The sequence below is a fragment of the Argiope bruennichi genome, chromosome 6 (genome assembly GCF_947563725.1).
Source record: "Argiope bruennichi chromosome 6, qqArgBrue1.1, whole genome shotgun sequence".
NCBI classification, from domain to species: domain Eukaryota; kingdom Metazoa; phylum Arthropoda; class Arachnida; order Araneae; family Araneidae; genus Argiope; species Argiope bruennichi.
Window position 1 is genome coordinate 43,620,867 of NC_079156.1, and position 21,164 is coordinate 43,642,030.

Here is a 21,164-nt window from a genome sequence, read left to right on the forward strand (position 1 = left end):
TGATGCAGCTTTTACGGAATATTTTCTTGCCATTTGATCCACACTATCTACACCACATTTGATTTCATTGTAGAAACTGACGATTTCCGGTCTTTTCTTTTCTGTATTGTCTATTGCTATTATTGAATGAAGTGTGCTCATCACAACATTTTTTTTCTTCTTTTCTTGATACATGGTAGGAGTGATACCGATATCAGCATGTTGATAAATTTTAGTGGAGTACAGATCTTTTTTTTTTGTTGTTGTTGTTTTTTACGCAATCAGAAATTTCTCTTCTTGCTTATGCATTGTTCCGACGAGACTGGTATTACACTTCAGTAGTTCTGCCAGTTTAAAAGAAGTGAAAAAGTTGCCCACTGTGTGCCCGTTGTATTCTTTGTCCTTAAATAGTTTCATAAGTTTCAAAACTACATATTCCTTTAATCTTTATCCTTCAGGCATCGAATTCTTTTTTCCCAAATATTGGAATGCATTCAATACATATTTACTCTCCAAATCAGTAGCAATCCAAAATTTCTTCCCATATTTATCAGGTTTGGACGCAATGAATTGAGTGATAGGGACAACGGGTTTTACTTGGAAGTAACTGTTCGTCGATCGTTACATTTTCACTAGGCTTGTAATTCTTCAATAAATTTGTCCCAAACTTTCGAAATCATGGCAAATTTGTCGGTTTGAAGTTTCTGAGAATGTGTGGATTTAAAATCAAATCTTTAAAAAAAAATGAAGAATTTCTCGAAACCTGTTTCGACACATTGTTTCTTTGCAAAAGTATAGCCCCCAATCAGACCCCCAATCAGACCATAGGGATTGTAGTTCTAAGTTTCTAGCACCACTTAAACTGCATACTGTGGTTAAAAGCTTATACGCCAGATAACAGCTACGACACACGGGCAATTGCTTTTGTCTTGTGGTCTTGTTACTCAGCTGCAAACCACAAGGTCCCAAGTTCTATCCCCGCTCATAACATATCCGCAACATTGGTGACCTCGGACGATGAACCTTCAACCTTCGTACAGCTATTGTGGCGCCATCTACCCACAGCAATTTAAAGTCGTCAGACTCACTTGACGCAAGAGCAACCACTCACTCACACACGCTCTCCATAACGCTTGGCGCTACTCAAATGGGTACAGGAACATTAGACTCAACAGCTAATACATCACCACTCAACAGCCATATCGTTCGTCTCACCTCCGACTCACTGAAGGGAGAGTACTGTGGTGAAAAGCTTATAAGCCAGATAACAGCTACGACACACGGGCAATTGTTTTTGTCTTGTGGTCTTGTTACTCAGCTTAGAATCGCAACGTCCCAGGTTCTATCCCCGCTCATAACATATCCTCTACAATATCGCTAGAAAAGCACAGAGTTCATCTATAGTTACAGCCCAGGTGATATCATTGAAAACTCTTTTTGCTTCAACTTCAGTTCATTTCCTTATGCTCTAATAAGCTGCTCTCAATGAAAAGAAATCATGAGTTTATAACAAATTAATTTACATTATATTTCGTGCAGCTTGTTGGACCACAGCTTTGTCGCAAAACACTTCGAGCAGCAAATCTGCCAAGAACATTACCATTATGTGGTATCCATTTTGAACCATCCCTAGCGACAAATATATCAGTATTTATTGGAATATTATCAATTTCATCAGCACTTTCTTCAGGTTCTTCGCAGTCACTTTCAAGCAATCTTATGTTTTCATCGGAATCTAAATTAGAACAAAATAGCTCACACCATCCGATTGATTCTCAGAAAGCTCTCGCAACAAATTAGCAATTTAATCAGAGCTTAGACCGTTTTTACGAGCCATCGTTTCAGGATGATTGCTTTGCACAAGGTTCGAAAATCAAATGAATTATTTTTATGAGCAGATAAATAAATGCTGTGAAACAAAACATTAAGACACAACAATTTTAGAATAATTGATTCATTTCAGCTGTGAACCCAATAACACTGTACTCAAGGTGAACAAAAGTGCGATAATACTTTGGGAAGTTTGCTTTATTTAGTAAACTATCCAGGGCCCGACTTAGCCTAATTCGGGCCCGGGGTAAAAACTTTTTTGGGGGCCCCCTTCTGTTTTACTACTTTAATAATGAAGAACCGAACTTCCTTACTGAAGCAGAAATCATGAAACAAACTTTCTGTTCGATGCCCCCCCCCCTCTGATGTGGGGGCCCGGGACAACTGCCAGGTGTGCGTTTCCTCAGTCAGGCTCCGAAACTATCGTTTGTTGAACGACAGTTATTTATAATGAAAAATTGTCTTTACGTCGAAATGACACCGACGGACGTTCTAAGTAGTCCGTTCTAAAATCACTCCTAATTAACCTAGAACCACAAAACTTTTTATGTGTAATCACCATGAAAAATGATTAAAAGTCACATAAAATTTTCAAATTCCCTGCTAAAATGCGGAAAGGAGAACAAACTAAACAAACTCCGATGTCCAATCGACACCGATGGACGTTCTAGTGTTAACAACGTTTAACATTTATACTACCTACGATATATAATTTTTAAAAAATTATTTTTAATGTAAATTTATTTTAATTAATTAAATTTTAAAGAATAGAGGTGTTTTCTCGTGTGATAATGAAATTATTTTGGATTTTTTTCCCACCTACAAATTATAATTCGTTAAATGTAAAAAAAAAAATCGAAAGAATATGGTTTTTATGACAACCGTAAATGTCTCTCAGATGCACCTGAACAATGAATTACCAGCGCTATTTGAAACTTGTGAAGCAGCTGCTTCAAAGTGATCTCGCTGTGTTTTCTCGTGTGATTATGAAATTATTTTGGATTTTTTTCCCACCTAAAAATCATAATTCGTTAAATTAAAAAAAAATTCGAAAGAATATCATATGGTTTTTATGAAAACCGTAAATGTCTCCCAGATGCACCTGAACAATGAATTACCATCGCTATTTGAAACTTGTGAAGCAGCTGCTTCAAAGTGATCTCGCCGTGAAATGGTTCTCAATTTGAACCCGCTGGCCCATTCTGCCATTTAAACTTGCTGTGAAAACTAGTTCGGATGACGGCTTAAATCCTTCGTGAATGCTTTGTGGCGAAACAGCCGGCTTTTGAATGTAAGGGATTCAAAGTCATTGTGTTGTACAGAATAATTGATGTCGCATAAAATATATTCTAGAGAATTATATTAAGTGCTATGAATTATTCGCCATATTAAGAAAATCCATTAAAATTAGTTTTAAAAAGTATGCGGTTGTTAGGTGTTTATATCGATAAATTGGTGGAAAATTTTATCTTCTTGCATGGCAACAGTAAAAAAAATTCACTTTTTTATATGCGAATATACAAAAAAAACATTGTAATAAAACACTTGATGCTGAAGATTTTGGTAATTTTATATATTTTGAAAATCCTGCTCTTAACAACAAATTTTTAGAATTATTTTAGCTTTAGTCATTTGATGAGTCTCTCTGACTGAAAACTCAGTGAAAATTATAAATCAAACAAACTTTGAGCTAGACGGATGAAATTTAGCATATAATCATTAAAAAAATTGTGTAGATTTCTGACAAATTCTGGACGTAATTCATTCAGAGAAAGTGCATTTGTATGTCTGTATAGTGGCAAAGAAAACACAATAGTTTACAAATAGTCGCTCTATGACTATTTGTAAAAACTGCAACTCAAACAAGCTTTGAGCTAGACGGATGAAATTTGGTACATCATCTTTAAAAAAATGTGTATATTTCTGATAAATTTTGGACAAAATTCCTTAACAGAAAGTGCATTTGTATGTGTATATAATAGCATAAATATACAATAGTTGAAAACTGAAAAAAGTAGAGGATAACTTTGATATCCAATTTAAGTACCTAAATTGTAGATATATCACAAACTGACTACTCCGACCTATCGGAAGGCACACAAAAAAACTTGAATGACCAGATTGCCGCAACAACAACACTGGCTGTAACTATGGGTGAGTCCTAAGGGCCATCACCGGCCACGGTACAACTCTTCCTTTTGGGAGTACATCCCGTCATCGATGGAAGGAACCAAATCCCCACCTATTCGTGTATCCATAAGGGTGGCGAGAACCAACCACCATGTCGAAAGCTTCTCAACCTCAATTACGAGGTGCCCCCCATGGGATTAAATTGTAAATATATGTGAAATTTTTAGCAAAAACTTTAACAGGTTGATCCTCTCTCAATCTGTACATGCTCATGTATATAAATGCGTTAACACAAAAACGCAATGACTTAGATAAAGGATATTTAATATGTGATCTCATTACTATAATTTCACAATTAGATATCATATTTTAATTTTAATCGGTTAAAAAAAGATTTTCAATATATTTATTCGATTTTCTTCATTATATTACGAGGCAGAAAGCGTTCTTATGTGGAACTTTGTGCTCGTTTATATTTGAATTAATATGAGACTTTGTACCTTTGTTTGTATTTGAATTAATATGAGACTGTGTACCTTTGTTTGTATTTGAATTAATATGAGACTTTGTACCTTTGTTTGTATTTGAATTAATATGAGACTTTGTACCTTTGTTTGTATTTGAATTAATATGAGACTTTGTACCTTTGTATGTATTTGAATTAATATGAGACTTTGTACCTTTGTTTGTATTTGAATACCTGCGGCATTAACGATGGTGCTCAAGTTTCGCAATTTTTATGCAGGGTGGAAAAAGGATAGAACTAAACAAGACAATTTCAAGGAGACCACTCAATTCAATGGAGAAGTCAAATAACCCACTGAAAACCGAATTTTTCGATATTATCGGAGCAATTAATGATGTTTTCAATACACAGAAAATCTTCCATTTTGTAAATCATTGAAAACAAAATAAAGTTTTAATCACTGAATAGAACTCAATGCGAATTTCCTTAACCTTTTTATATTCTTTTCCTTACCCAAGGAAGAATCATGATAGATGTTAATCTTATGATGGATGGTTAGAATTATAGTATTCCTATTCGGAGAAAAGTTGCAGAAAAGATCAAGGGAAAAAAAATCAGCCATCATTCAAAGAATTAAGTCTCGGTGGCATGCGCTTCGGAACACGAGAATCCGATTGGTAAGCATACCTTCAAAACTGAACGATGAAAATGAGGGGGCGAAAAATCTCCAGTATAAGCATAATCCATTCCGAGTCGTAGTAAATGTATACATACTATTTCAACATGATGCGGAAATGAATAAGGTATTAGCAATTACAATAAATACCAAAATATAAATGTAAAATGTACTTAAAATAAGATGAAATGTTTGGGGAAGTGAAAATTTAGACCCGCAAAAATGCTTTAATAGTTTAATTTTTCTTTTAAGTCTTTTGTTCTTTCATATTCGGAATTAATTTTATGATCAATGTTATTTTTTTCAGCTACATTTTTTTAATGAAAATTAATTTAATTTTAACCACTTTGTTTATATAGTCATGCACAGTACTTAGGATGAACGTATTTTCCGGATTCATTATTTGACTTTGATCTTTCACCCGTTACATGATTTTTTTCACCCATCTTATCAATTTAGGTTGTACTGTATTAATCTGTGTATTTATTATTCACAGGTGAGTATAGTACGGTTATAAGATGTATTATTCATATGACTATGGTTCATACTGTGTATTCATTGTTCATATTTCCCAGATAATCGTGATGTTGCCAAAATCAAATGCAAACGCCTCAAGCTCCATCTTTCATACTCTACCCATTTTGGTGAAATCAACACTTTCAGGAGCAGGCACAAACTCGCAGAAGATTTTCGAGGAAACAGTCAGGGCCCAACTTAGCCTGATTGGGGCTCGGGGCCAAAACATCTTTTGGGACACCCCCTTTGCTTCACTACTTCAGTAATGAAGAACCTTGCATAGAAGTACATAGAACTTATCTATGGTATTTTTCGTTAAGTAATTCTAAATGTTATTTAAACTTTAAACTAAAAATACTCTTAGTCTTAAACTTTCTATTCGATTTGGGGGGGGGGTCTATAACGTGGTGGCACGGGGCAATTGCCCCGTATGCCCCTGCCTTAGTAAGGCTCTGAATGCAGTAGTCGAGGACTCTCTCTTATTCATACTGAAGGACGACCGTATGTGAGACACGACACATAGAAAGTGTCTGGATAATATAGAATCCTATATCGTTGAATTACACAATGATACATAATAAAACAATCCAAAATTATGTCCGAGAAAGAAATACTATGGTAAGGCAATGAGTAGGAACACATTAAACATGTATTGAAAGGACGAAAGTTTCAAATTTTAAGAGAGAATGACTCCTCACCAAATAATAAGTTTCAAGAAGTGAGTCCGATTAGGGAGTAGCAATGTCTATTAAAAAGAGTCTAATTTACTAATAAATGCGAATACTTTTTTGTAGATGCTATTTCTATATGCATTGTAGTTCTATAGAGTAGACATACATTTGATCTGTATATACCAAAATTGACTTAGATATATGCGGAGAGGGGAAATGTGTTCCTCGGATCTTTTTCAAAAATTTTAATTTTCTAAAACAAATGAAATTTTATATTTCCAGCAAATTAAATACGAAAATATCATATCAAAATTATTTTTACGCCAATTTAAAATTTAAATTATTATCTTTTGAATGGTACTTATTAAGTTGTCTTCTCATTTTTTATCTTGAATTTTGACATTTTTAATAAAAAAAAATTATGCAATAATTTTAAAATTTGCGTTTATTGTTGCAATGAATTAAATATGAAATAAAATAAATATGAAATGAAATAAAATATGAAATAAAAATTTTTCCCAACAATTATAAAATCGCTTGTTGTTGTTTTTTTCCACTGCTGATGTTTTTTTTTAATGAAGATTATGTTTCATTGTTATATTCTTTGGCATTGCTATGAATTTTTACTCGTCTTATAAAAAAATTACAAAATAAAATAAATTATATTACATAATAAATTATTAATAAACCATTTTGTATTTTTTGTAAAAACAGTTCAATTTGTATGTAATAACTTTATTAAACATATTTTAAAAAATTTATTTGTCTGTAAAAAAAGGAAACAATTTTTTAATCTTAAATTCTTCCTTATATTTAATTTATATTTCATTATATTTAATATCGTTGAATATTAAAAAGTATATTATTTTTTCAACTAACTGAATGGCACTACTAGTATGGAATCTAAATTTAGTTTAATTAGTCGATTGGAAAATAATTTCTAGAAACATTAAAGTCGTGTATTGTGTTTGATAAATATGCAAGATTTCATAGCCTCAAAATATCAAGAAATGAATGAAAAATCTATTAAAAAATTCCATCTTGACACACATAAATCATGAGAAAATAAATAAAAGTGCTTAAAAATTTTTATTTTATTCTCTACGCTTTTATCTCATCTAATTTCCACTTAAGATTATTCGTTTTAACATTATTTCATTATGCACTTAAATCAATGACAATAAATAGTTCATTAAAATTAAAGACTTTATTAATACTATTAATACTAATTGCGAAATGATAAAAACGAAAATGTAAAAGCATTACTATGTCGCAATAAAGAAAATACTACTGGTAAGTAATCTTTCAAAGTATCCCAAGCCGAATCAGGATGAACTAATTAAAACGCAATTAAGATTATCCATAAATCCTCTTTGAAAATTCCACTTAGCGAATTTATTTCTTCGAGAAGAAAAATTGATTGCAGTGCAGAAATTTTTTTCCATCAACGTGATTAAGATTTATGATATACAATATTATTCTAACTTCGATATCGAAAGAGGCGAAAAGGATAAGAAAAAAAAGTCTAACGCTTTTCAGATAGTTCCCTAACTGGTCCTAACGACATGCATGTATAATTAACAGGGGAGAGAGTGTGTGTTGCTAATTAAACCTCGGTAGGTTTTGCAACAGCTTGAAGGACAAATATCTCGTCAGCCTCTTCAGGGATTTTGGGAAAAGAAAAACAGTCTTTAAATGAAATTGAAGAGTAGAGTTCCAAATCAAAACAACTTTGAAGTTTATGGCAGACTTTTTCAACAGACTTGCTACTGCTCTTGTTATTTTTGCTTCATCTAATTGAATTTCGCTCTTATTTTGCTACTCCGTGCGAAGTGCTTTATTTTAATTCTTGTCTGAGACGAAGGTTTTGCATGATTCGCACTTGTTTAAATAGGATAAAGTTCCACGTGGAAGGGTTTAATGTATTCCGATGAAACACTTGGGGACAGCTTGCGTTTTAAAACCTTTGAAAGATGGTCGGTAGTGAAAAGAATGTTAATGTTAAACATCGATTTGTTGTGCTTTGTTGAAGTTCGAACTTTGAAAGGGATTAATGAATAATAAACTGTTGAACGGATGCTGCGGAATTTGAATTTCTTGTTTGTTTTTCGTCAGTTTGTTTAATATTTTGCGGAAATTGTAGAATGAAGGACAAACAGCAACACTTAGATCATCAGAAAAAATATCTTTATTCTTCCAGCTGAAACTCTCTCTATACTAATACGATTGATATCATCAGAAAAAAATATCTTTAACCTTCCAGCTGATACTATCTCTTTACCAATACGATTGATATCATCAAAAAAGTTATTTTCAGTCTTCCAGTTGGTACTGTCTCTTTACCAATACGATTGATATCATCAGAAAAGTTATTTTCAGTCTTCCAGTTGGTACTGTCTCTTTACCAATACGATTGATATCATCAGAAAAGTTATTTTCGGTCTTCCAGCTGATACTATCTCTTTACTCTGAAGCTTTACTTTGAGCTGAAACTCTCTCTATACTAATACGATTGATATCATCAGAAAAAAATATCTTTAACCTTCCAGCTGATACTATCTCTTTACCAATACGATTGATATCATCAGAAAAGTTATTTTCAGTCTTCCAGCTGATACTATCTCTTTACCAATATGATTGATATCATCAGAAAAGTTATTTTCAGTCTTCCAGCTGATACTCTCTTTCTATACCATTCTCGGATATTTCCTTGATGGTTATTATAAAATTAAAAAATGTAAAGAGAATTAAATAGAATTAATAATAGTAATGAATAGAATTAATAATGTAAAATAGAATAGAATAAAAATGTAAAATAGAATAAATATTTTAAATAAAATTAAATAAAACTAACAGAACAAAATTAAAATAGAGCAAATATAATTAAATTTTAAAGAGGCGGTGGACTCTATCAGGCAATCTAGTAAATTATTCGCTTAGTTTCATGAATTTTTTTATGCATATGCGTTAAAATAGAAATACGCCAATTATCTTTAAAACTATTTAAAATGAAATGCATTATTTTCAAAAAAATTAAAAGCTATATAATTTCTAAAAATTTCAAAATATTCCAGATGATTTAATTTTTAATTATTACTGTTGTTTTTTACATATCATCCTATATAAATTTATTTGGGACAAAATTGTATACGATTTTGTAATTCCATTCAAATGTTAATTTTATGGAAATAGTTTTATGCACACGTTTTGAATTTTCATAAGAATTTTAAGACTTTTCTTAACTAAAATTGACTTTTATCTGAAACAATTGAAACATAAAATGCATACTTTGTTTTCTTTTAATGTTTAATTAAAATCTTTATTATCAATTTAATTTGATTTCCTCAAAAATAAAGTCACCAGAAACATTTCAAAGATATTTTAATCTAATTAGAATATTATTTTTCGAAAAGCCATTAATCATACTTTTTTTCTACAGCACCTTGAAATATTCATTTTCTTGAGTACATAATACTATTTTAGTTTAATATAAACATATATTTTAGTGAAATAATAATAAAAACAATAAAAAAAACTTTCATATTTTCTTCCATTTTTGTTTATTTCAAAGTCCACTGGCCCCTTAATAGAATTGAAGTTCACTTGTGATTGGGTGCATTTTAATACGTACAAATATTTCAAACATTTTTTTATTTAAAAAAAGAATGGAAACAATATGATTAAAAAGCAAAAAATAAGTAAATAAAATGAGTTCAAATTTTATGACGATTACTATACTTACTCTCTACTTCGTGTACAATAAAGTAATAATAATTCAAGAAACAATCTTTTTCAATTTTTAAATAGCCACCAATTACATTTTTGATATAATTTGACTTATAAAATGATTAATATTATAAAAATATGATATTACTTTTCTATCGTAATGAATCAATATTTTGTGACATCTGTAATAAAAAAAACCTGTAATAAGAGCATATATCTGCTAAAACAGTGACATTTTGGGTTATTAATTATTTATTTCTGATTTTATTATCATTTTTAGATTAAATTCCCTTACATACCCGCATCAAAGAAAAAAATCTCAGTTAATCGTTTCTAAAACGTGATACAACGCATGTTCAATGTGTGTTATCTCAAAAGTACTGCTTTTGATGTTAATCTAAACAATTTCGTGAAACTGAAAAATACAATACACCGACATGTGCATAACATTCCTCCTGAAATACTAAGAAGTACTGTTTAGAATGCAGTAATACGATTTAACTTACTTTCAGAAAATGGTCAACCCTACATTGAACATGCTTTTTAATAATTTTCAGAAATGATTAAACACGTTTTAAACCGATCTCTTCATGTCCTATTTTACCTAATAATATTGCATACAGCGTCACCCCCCCGGTGGTGAATTTTTGAATTTATTTTTTGACGAAAAATAAATGCCCATGATCTCCTTTAAAAATTAGTTTTCCTTTTATGACCATTTGAAAGTGGAACTTTAATTTTAACCACCCTGTACAATAATCAAAACGTACAGTGTACAAGAGTACTTTAAAACAAACAAGTTTAAATGAGTACATAAAATTTGATAGACTTTAAATACGCAAAAATTTGAGCATGTGGTGCCTTACCAAGTAAGAAAGGTAATGGAATGTTTGAGTTTTGAAAAAATAGCAACCGCTGATCATTGAAATGTGAGCATTCTGATATTATATGTGGGACAGACATTTGACAGTCACATTGAGAACATAGAGTTGGTTGTTCGCTTAGCAACAAGTGAATATGGGTGAATTTGGTATGCCCAATGTGTACACGGGTTGACACTGTGTCTGCTTTTCGATTCTATGGTGAAAACCACAGTTGCACGTGTGGTTTGTGGGCATTCTGATATTATATATGGGACAGACATTTGACAGTCACATTGAGAACATAGAGTTGGTTATTCGCTTAGCAACAAGTGAATATGGGTGAATTTGGTATGCCCAATGTGTACACGGGTTGACACTGTGTCTGCTTTTCGATTCTATGGTGAAATCCAGAGTTGCACGTGTGGTTTGTGGGCATTCTGATATTATATATGGGACAGAAATTTGACAGTCACATTGAGAACATAGAGTTGGTTGTTCGCTTAGCAACAAGTGAATATGGGTGAATTTGGTATGCCCAATGTGTACACGGGTTGACACTGTGTCTGCTTTTCGATTCTATGGTGAAAACCACAGTTGCACGTGTGGTTTGTGGGCATTCTGATATTATATATGGGACAGACATTTGACAGTCACATTGAGAACGTAGAGTTGGTTATTCGCTTAGCAACAAGTGAATATGGGTGAATTTGGTATGCCCAATGTGTACACGGGTTGACACTGTGTCTGCTTTTCGATTCTATGGTGAAAAAAACAGTTGCACGTGTGGTTTGTGGGCATTCTGATATTATATATGGGGCAGACATTTGACAGTCACATTGAGAACATAGAGCTGGTTGTTCGCTTAGCAACAAGTGAATATGGGTGAATTTGGTATGCCCAATGTGTACACGGGTTGACACTGTGTCTGCTTTTCGATTCTATGGTGAAAACCACAGTTGCACGTGTGGTTTGTGGGCATTCTGATATTATATATGGGACAGACATTTGACAGTCACATTGAGAACGTAGAGTTGGTTGTTCGCTTAGCAACAAGTGAATATGGGTGAATTTGGTATGCCCAATGTGTACACGGGTTGACACTGTGTCTGCTTTTCGATTCTATGGTGAAAACCACAGTGGCACGTGTGGTTTGTGGGCATTCTGATATTATATATGGGACAGACATTTGACAGTCACATTGAGAACATAGAGTTGGTTGTTCGCTTAGCAACAAGTGAATATGGGTGAATTTGGTATGCCCAATGTGTACAAGGGTTGACACTGTGTCTGCTTTTCGATTCTATGGTGAAAACCACAGTTGCACGTGTGGTTTGTGGGCATTCTGATATTATATATGGGACAGACATTTGACAGTCACATTGAGAACATAGAGTTGGTTGTTCGCTTAGCAACAAGTGAATATGGGTGAATTTGGTATGCCCAATGTGTACACGGGTTGACACTGTGTCTGCTTTTCGATTCTATGGTGAAAACCACAGTTGCACGTGTGGTTTGTGGGCATTCTGATATTATACATGGGACAGACATTTGACAGTCACATTGAGAACATAGAGTTGGTTATTCGCTTAGCAACAAGTGAATATGGGTGAATTTGGTATGCCCAATGTGTACACGGGTTGACACTGTGTCTGCTTTTCGATTCTATGGTGAAAACCACAGTTGCACGTGTGGTTTGTGGGCATTCTGATATTATATATGGGACAGACATTTGACAGTCACATTGAGAACGTAGAGTTGGTTATTCGCTTAGCAACAAGTGAATATGGGTGAATTTGGTATGCCCAATGTGTACACGGGTTGACACTGTGTCTGCTTTTCGATTCTATGGTGAAAACCACAGTTGCACGTGTGGTTTGTGGGCATTCTGATATTATATATGGGACAGACATTTGACAGTCACATTGAGAACATAGAGTTGGTTGTTCGCTTAGCAACAAGTGAATATGGGTGAATTTGGTATGCCCAATGTGTACACGGGTTGACACTGTGTCGGCTTTTCGATTCTATGGTGAAAACCACAGTTGCACGTGTGGTTTGTGGGCATTCTGATATTATATATGGGACAGACATTTGACAGTCACATTGAGAACATAGAGTTGGTTATTCGCTTAGCAACAAGTGAATATGGGTGAATTTGGTATGCCCAATGTGTACACGGGTTGACACTGTGTCTGCTTTTCAATTCTATGGTGAAAACCACAGTTGCACGTGTGGTTTGTGGGCATTCTGATATTATATATGGGACAGACATTTGACAGTCACATTGAGAACATAGAGTTGGATATTCGCTTAGCAACAAGTGAATATGGGTGAATTTGGTATGCCCAATGTGTACACGGGTTGACACTGTGTCTGCTTTTCGATTCTATGGTGAAAACCACAGTTGCACGTGTGGTTTGTGGGCATTCTGATATTATATATGGGACAGACATTTGACAGTCACATTGAGAACGTAGAGTTGGTTGTTCGCTTAGCAACAAGTGAATATGGGTGAATTTGGTATGCCCAATGTGTACACGGGTTGACACTGTGTCTGCTTTTCGATTCTATGGTGAAAACCACAGTTGCACGTGTGGTTTGTGGGCATTCTGATATTATATATGGGACAGACATTTGACAGTCACATTGAGAACATGGAGTTGGTTATTCGCTTAGCAACAAGTGAATATGGGTGAATTTGGTATGCCCAATGTGTACACGGGTTGACACTGTGTCTGCTTTTCGATTCTATGGTGAAAACCACAGTTGCACGTGTGGTTTGTGGGCATTCTGATATTATATATGGGACAGACATTTGACAGTCACATTGAGAACATAGAGTTGGTTGTTCGCTTAGCAACAAGTGAATATGGGTGAATTTGGTATGCCCAATGTGTACACGGGTTGACACTGTGTCTGCTTTTCGATTCTATGGTGAAAACCACAGTTGCACGTGTGGTTTGTGGGCATTCTGATATTATATATGGGACAGACATTTGACAGTCACATTGAGAACGTAGAGTTGGTTGTTCGCTTAGCAACAAGTGAATATGGGTGAATTTGGTATGCCCAATGTGTACACGGGTTGACACTGTGTCTGCTTTTCGATTCTATGGTGAAAACCACAGTTGCACGTGTGGTTTGTGGGCATTCTGATATTATATATGGGACAGACATTTGACAGTCACGTTGAGAACATAGAGTTGGTTGTTCGCTTAGCAACAAGTGAATATGGGTGAATTTGGTATGCCCAATGTGTACACGGGTTGACACTGTGTCTGCTTTTCGATTCTATGGTGAAAAAAACAGTTGCACGTGTGGTTTGTGGGCATTCTGATATTATATATGGGACAGACATTTGACAGTCACATTGAGAACATAGAGTTGGCTGTTCGCTTAGCAACAAGTGAATATGGGTGAATTTGGTATGCCCAATGTGTACACGGGTTGACACTGTGTCTGCTTTTCGATTCTATGGTGAAAACCAGAGTTGCACGTGTGGTTTGTGGGCATTCTGATATTATATATGGGATAGACATTTGACAGTCACATTGAGAACGTAGAGTTGGTTGTTCGCTTAGCAACAAGTGAATATGGGTGAATTTGGTATGCCCAATGTGTACACGGGTTGACACTGTGTCTGCTTTTCGATTCTATGGTGAAAACCACAGTTGCACGTGTGGTTTGTGGGCATTCTGATATTATATATGGGACAGACATTTGACAGTCACATTGAGAACATAGAGTTGGTTGTTCGCTTAGCAACAAGTGAATATGGGTGAATTTGGTATGCCCAATGTGTACACGGGTTGACACTGTGTCTGCTTTTCGATTCTATGGTGAAATCCACAGTTGCACGTGTGGTTTGTGGGCATTCTGATATTATATATGGGACAGACTTTTGACAGTCACATTGAGAACATAGAGTTGGTTGTTCGCTTAGCAACAAGTGAATATGGGTGAATTTGGTATGCCCAATGTGTACACGGGTTGACACTGTGTCTGCTTTTCGATTCTATGGTGAAAAAAACAGTTGCACGTGTGGTTTGTGGGCATTCTGATATTATATATGGGACAGACATTTGACAGTCACATTGAGAACATAGAGTTGGTTGTTCGCTTAGCAACAAGTGAATATGGGAGAATTTGGTATGCCCAATGTGTACACGGGTTGACACTGTGTCTGCTTTTCGATTCTATGGTGAAAAAAACAGTTGCACGTGTGGTTTGTGGGCATTCTGATATTATATATGGGACAGACATTTGACAGTCACATTGAGAACATAGAGTTGGTTGTTCGCTTAGCAACAAGTGAATATGGGTGAATTTGGTATGCCCAATGTGTACACGGGTTGACACTGTGTCTGCTTTTCGATTCTATGGTGAAAACCACAGTTGCACGTGTGGTTTGTGGGCATTCTGATATTATATATGGGACAGACATTTGACAGTCACATTGAGAACATAGAGTTGGTTGTTCGCTTAGCAACAAGTGAATATGGGTGAATTTGGTATGCCCAATGTGTACACGGGTTGACACTGTGTCTGCTTTTCGATTCTATGGTGAAAACCACAGTTGCACGTGTGGTTTGTGGGCATTCTGATATTATATATGGGACAGACATTTGACAGTCACATTGAGAACGTAGAGTTGGTTGTTCGCTTAGCAACAAGTGAATATGGGTGAATTTGGTATGCCCAATGTGTACACGGGTTGACACTGTGTCTGCTTTTCGATTCTATGGTGAAAACCACAGTTGCACGTGTGGTTTGTGGGCATTCTGATATTATATATGGGACAGACATTTGACAGTCACGTTGAGAACATAGAGTTGGTTGTTCGCTTAGCAACAAGTGAATATGGGTGAATTTGGTATGCCCAATGTGTACACGGGTTGACACTGTGTCTGCTTTTCGATTCTATGGTGAAAAAAACAGTTGCACGTGTGGTTTGTGGGCATTCTGATATTATATATGGGACAGACATTTGACAGTCACATTGAGAACATAGAGTTGGCTGTTCGCTTAGCAACAAGTGAATATGGGTGAATTTGGTATGCCCAATGTGTACACGGGTTGACACTGTGTCTGCTTTTCGATTCTATGGTGAAAACCAGAGTTGCACGTGTGGTTTGTGGGCATTCTGATATTATATATGGGATAGACATTTGACAGTCACATTGAGAACGTAGAGTTGGTTGTTCGCTTAGCAACAAGTGAATATGGGTGAATTTGGTATGCCCAATGTGTACACGGGTTGACACTGTGTCTGCTTTTCGATTCTATGGTGAAAACCACAGTTGCACGTGTGGTTTGTGGGCATTCTGATATTATATATGGGACAGACATTTGACAGTCACATTGAGAACATAGAGTTGGTTGTTCGCTTAGCAACAAGTGAATATGGGTGAATTTGGTATGCCCAATGTGTACACGGGTTGACACTGTGTCTGCTTTTCGATTCTATGGTGAAATCCACAGTTGCACGTGTGGTTTGTGGGCATTCTGATATTATATATGGGACAGACTTTTGACAGTCACATTGAGAACATAGAGTTGGTTGTTCGCTTAGCAACAAGTGAATATGGGTGAATTTGGTATGCCCAATGTGTACACGGGTTGACACTGTGTCTGCTTTTCGATTCTATGGTGAAAAAAACAGTTGCACGTGTGGTTTGTGGGCATTCTGATATTATATATGGGACAGACATTTGACAGTCACATTGAGAACATAGAGTTGGTTGTTCGCTTAGCAACAAGTGAATATGGGAGAATTTGGTATGCCCAATGTGTACACGGGTTGACACTGTGTCTGCTTTTCGATTCTATGGTGAAAAAAACAGTTGCACGTGTGGTTTGTGGGCATTCTGATATTATATATGGGACAGACATTTGACAGTCACATTGAGAACATAGAGTTGGTTGTTCGCTTAGCAACAAGTGAATATGGGTGAATTTGGTATGCCCAATGTGTACACGGGTTGACACTGTGTCTGCTTTTCGATTCTATGGTGAAAACCACAGTTGCACGTGTGGTTTGTGGGCATTCTGATATTATATATGGGACAGACATTTGACAGTCACATTGAGAACATAGAGTTGGTTGTTCGCTTAGCAACAAGTGAATATGGGTGAATTTGGTATGCCCAATGTGTACACGGGTTGACACTGTGTCTGCTTTTCGATTCTATGGTGAAAACCACAGTTGCACGTGTGGTTTGTGGGCATTCTGATATTATATATGGGACAGACATTTGACAGTCACATTGAGAACATAGAGTTGGTTGTTCGCTTAGCAACAAGTGAATATGGGTGAATTTGGTATGCCCAATGTGTACACGGGTTGACACTGTGTCTGCTTTTCGATTCTATGGTGAAAACCACAGTTGCACGTGTGGTTTGTGGGCATTCTGATATTATATATGGGACAGACATTTGACAGTCACATTGAGAACATAGAGTTGGTTATTCGCTTAGCAACAAGTGAATATGGGTGAATTTGGTATGCCCAATGTGTACACGGGTTGACACTGTGTCTGCTTTTCGATTCTATGGTGAAAACCACAGTTGCACGTGTGGTTTGTGGGCATTCTGATATTATATATGGGACAGACATTTGACAGTCACATTGAGAACATAGAGTTGGTTATTCGCTTAGCAACAAGTGAATATGGGTGAATTTGGGATGCCCAATGTGTACACGGGTTGACACTGTGTCTGATTTTAGATTCTATGGTGAAAACCACAGTTGCACGTGTGGTTTGTGGGCATTCTGATATTATATATGGGACAGACATTTGACAGTCACATTGAGAACATAGAGTTGGTTGTTCGCTTAGCAACAAGTGAATATGGGTGAATTTGGTATGCCCAATGTGTACACGGGTTGACACTGTGTCTGCTTTTCGATTCTATGGTGAAAACCACAGTTGCACGTGTGGTTTTTGGGCATTCTGATATTATATATGGGACAGACATTTGACAGTCACATTGAGAACATAGAGTTGGTTATTCGCTTAGCAACAAGTGAATATGGGTGAATTTGGTATGCCCAATGTGTACACGGGTTGACACTGTGTCTGCTTTTCGATTCTATGGTGAAAACCACAGTTGCACGTGTGGTTTGTGGGCATTCTGATATTATATATGAGACAGACATTTGACAGTCACATTGAGAACGTAGAGTTGGTTGTTCGCTTAGCAACAAGTGAATATGGGTGAATTTGGTATGCCCAATGTGTACACGGGTTGACACTGTGTCTGCTTTTCGATTCTATGGTGAAAACCACAGTTGCACGTGTGGTTTGTGGGCATTCTGATATTATATATGGGACAGACATTTGACAGTCACATTGAGAACATAGAGTTGGTTGTTCGCTTAGCAACAAGTGAATATGGGTGAATTTGGTATGCCCAATGTGTACACGGGTTGACACTGTGTCTGCTTTTCGATTCTATGGTGAAAACCACAGTTGCACGTGTGGTTTGTGGGCATTCTGATATTATATATGGGACAGACATTTGACAGTCACATTGAGAACATAGAGTTGGCTGTTCGCATAGCAACAAGTGAATATGGGTGAATTTGGGATGCCCAATGTGTACACGGGTTGACACTGTGTCTGATTTTAGATTCTATGGTGAAAACCACAGTTGCACGTGTGGTTTGTGGGCATTCTGATATTATATATGGGACAGACATTTGACAGTCACATTGAGAACATAGAGTTGGTTATTCGCTTAGCAACAAGTGAATATGGGTGAATTTGGGATGCCCAATGTGTACACGGGTTGACACTGTGTCTGCTTTTCGATTCTATCGTGAAAACCACAGTTGCACGTGTGGTTTGTGGGCATTCTGATATTATATATGGGACAGACATTTGACAGTCACATTGAGAACGTAGAGTTGGTTGTTCGCTTAGCAACAAGTGAATATGGGTGAATTTGGTATGCCCAATGTGTACACGGGTTGACACTGTGTCTGCTTTTCGATTCTATGGTGAAAAAAACAGTTGCACGTGTGGTTTGTGGGCATTCTGATATTATATATGGGACAGACATTTGACAGTCACATTGAGAACATAGAGTTGGTTATTCGCTTAGCAACAAGTGAATATGGGTGAATATGGTATGCCCAATGTGTACACGGGTTGACACTGTGTCTGCTTTTCGATTCTATGGTGAAAACCACAGTTGCACGTGTGGTTTGTGGGCATTCTGATATTATATATGGGACAGACATTTGACAGTCACATTGAGAACATAGAGTTGGTTGTTCGCTTAGCAACAAGTGAATATGGGTGATTTTGGTATGCCCAATGTGTACACGGGTTGACACTGTGTCTGCTTTTCGATTCTATGGTGAAAACCACAGTTGCACGTGTGGTTTGTGGGCATTCTGATATTATATATGGGACAGACATTTGACAGTCACATTGAGAACATAGAGTTGGTTGTTCGCTTAGCAACAAGTGAATATGGGTGAATTTGGTATGCCCAATGTGTACACGGGTTGACACTGTGTCTGCTTTTCGATTCTATGGTGAAAAAAACAGTTGCACGTGTGGTTTGTGGGCATTCTGATATTATATATGGGACAGACATTTGACAGTCACATTGAGAACATAGAGTTGGTTGTTCGCTTAGCAACAAGTGAATATGGGTGAATTTGGTATGCCCAATGTGTACACGGGTTGACACTGTGTCTGCTTTTCGATTCTATGGTGAAAAAAACAGTTGCACGTGTGGTTTAGTGACATGTAGTTTGTTGTTAGTTTCAAGGTCTCATTGAGCTTGTCATTTGAAATAAAAAATCATTTTAGTGGGCTTCTTTAAGTCGTTTACAGGGATAGATATAGCCACTGGAATACTTACCAATTTTGCTGCCTTGTCTGCCTCCGCATTTCCCAGAATTCCCACATGATAGGGTATCCAACAGAATAAAATAGTAAAATCCCGAGAAGCCAGTTTGTTAAAAATATGTAGGATTTTTTTAATCAAAGGATGATTATGAGGAGGAAGAAAAAAAAAAGGATTTTAGTGATTGTAAAATACTTAGTCTGTATAAACAATAAACTTTTTTCCCGGTCTCTCAGAAATTTCTTCTGATGCATAAAATACAGCACTTATTTTTGCTGTAAAAATTGAACAAAAGAAATGTAGTGTAAAAGAAATGACTGTATCTGGTAAATCTACAGCGAAAGACATGATTAGTTGATTTTTACCCATTGGTATAAATTGGAAGAAAGTCTTTGCATTGTTGTCAATATGAATTTTGTATCATTCAAAAGAGATTATTCTTTTTAAATTAACAAAGCTTCATTCGCTCAGTAATTATAAAGGTACCTGAAATGATTTATTTTTCTTTATTTATGTATCCTTGCTAATATTATTGGAAAAGTTTAATAAATAAATGCTTTTAATGCATTGAAACATTTACATTGCTAAACATTTACATTTTATTTACATAAACATTACATTTGCTTACATTTCTAAATGTAAGAAATTACGTGTATCTCATTTTCGATTAACTTAGCCTTAAGATTTTCATTCAGTATCTTAAAGTTTTAAGCAAAGCAAGCTAAGAGTATTGTTTATTTTGTCAGATTTATTTATACTGTCATTTGTCTTAGCAATATATTATCCTTGATATGTAGCACATGTAGAAACCTCAGGTGAGAATGTTTCTAATTTTCTTCTTCATGTACGCGTAACATTTATCACGAGAGGGTAAAACACATTTCTTGCAAGTAATGAAGAAAAATGACAAAGAACGCATGCAAAAGATAGTCATACACATAACCTTATAAACACTGTTGTTTTGTTAGCTTGGATAATAGTTTTTGAAGAATTTCTTGTTTCGGAAAATAGTATATTTTCGATCCAAAAAAATGTTTGGATTGTGCTCATGTTTTTCAAATAAATTTCAAAAATATTTATAAAGTCTAAGAAATTTTTTAATATAATTGGATATCTTTTTAGGCTCTGTTTACGAAAAAAAAGGGGATGGACATTTCGAAATTTTCCCACCTTATCCTTAATAAAAATGCTAGCAGCTCCATCCCTTTCACAAAAAAAATGCAGACCTTGGGTTAGATGATATATATCACAAGTGCTCAGATTTTTATTTTCAAAGTTGCGCACATGAAAGTTCCGGACTTCGCAATGTAATACAGAAACCCGAATATGCATTTACTTTTTTCGACCGATAAGAGCCAAAATTTGACATATACCTATAAATATAGCGACAAGGTCATATACACAAGTTCATCTATTTAAGTTATTGCATATTTGAATTATTGATA

At 35.4% G+C, this 21,164-nt stretch overlaps 1 protein-coding gene across 1 annotated transcript in view; it reads left to right on the forward strand.

Annotated features, from left to right (window-relative positions):
• The first annotated feature begins 3,959 nt into the window (after positions 1-3,959).
• LOC129971729 (GTP-binding protein REM 1-like) overlaps positions 3,960-21,164 on the forward strand; it is a 120,165-nt gene continuing 102,960 nt past the window's right edge. The window contains exon 1 of the mRNA XM_056085706.1: positions 3,960-3,963. Coding sequence (XP_055941681.1) covers positions 3,960-3,963 — 4 coding nt within the window. The remainder of the gene's footprint in view (positions 3,964-21,164) is intronic.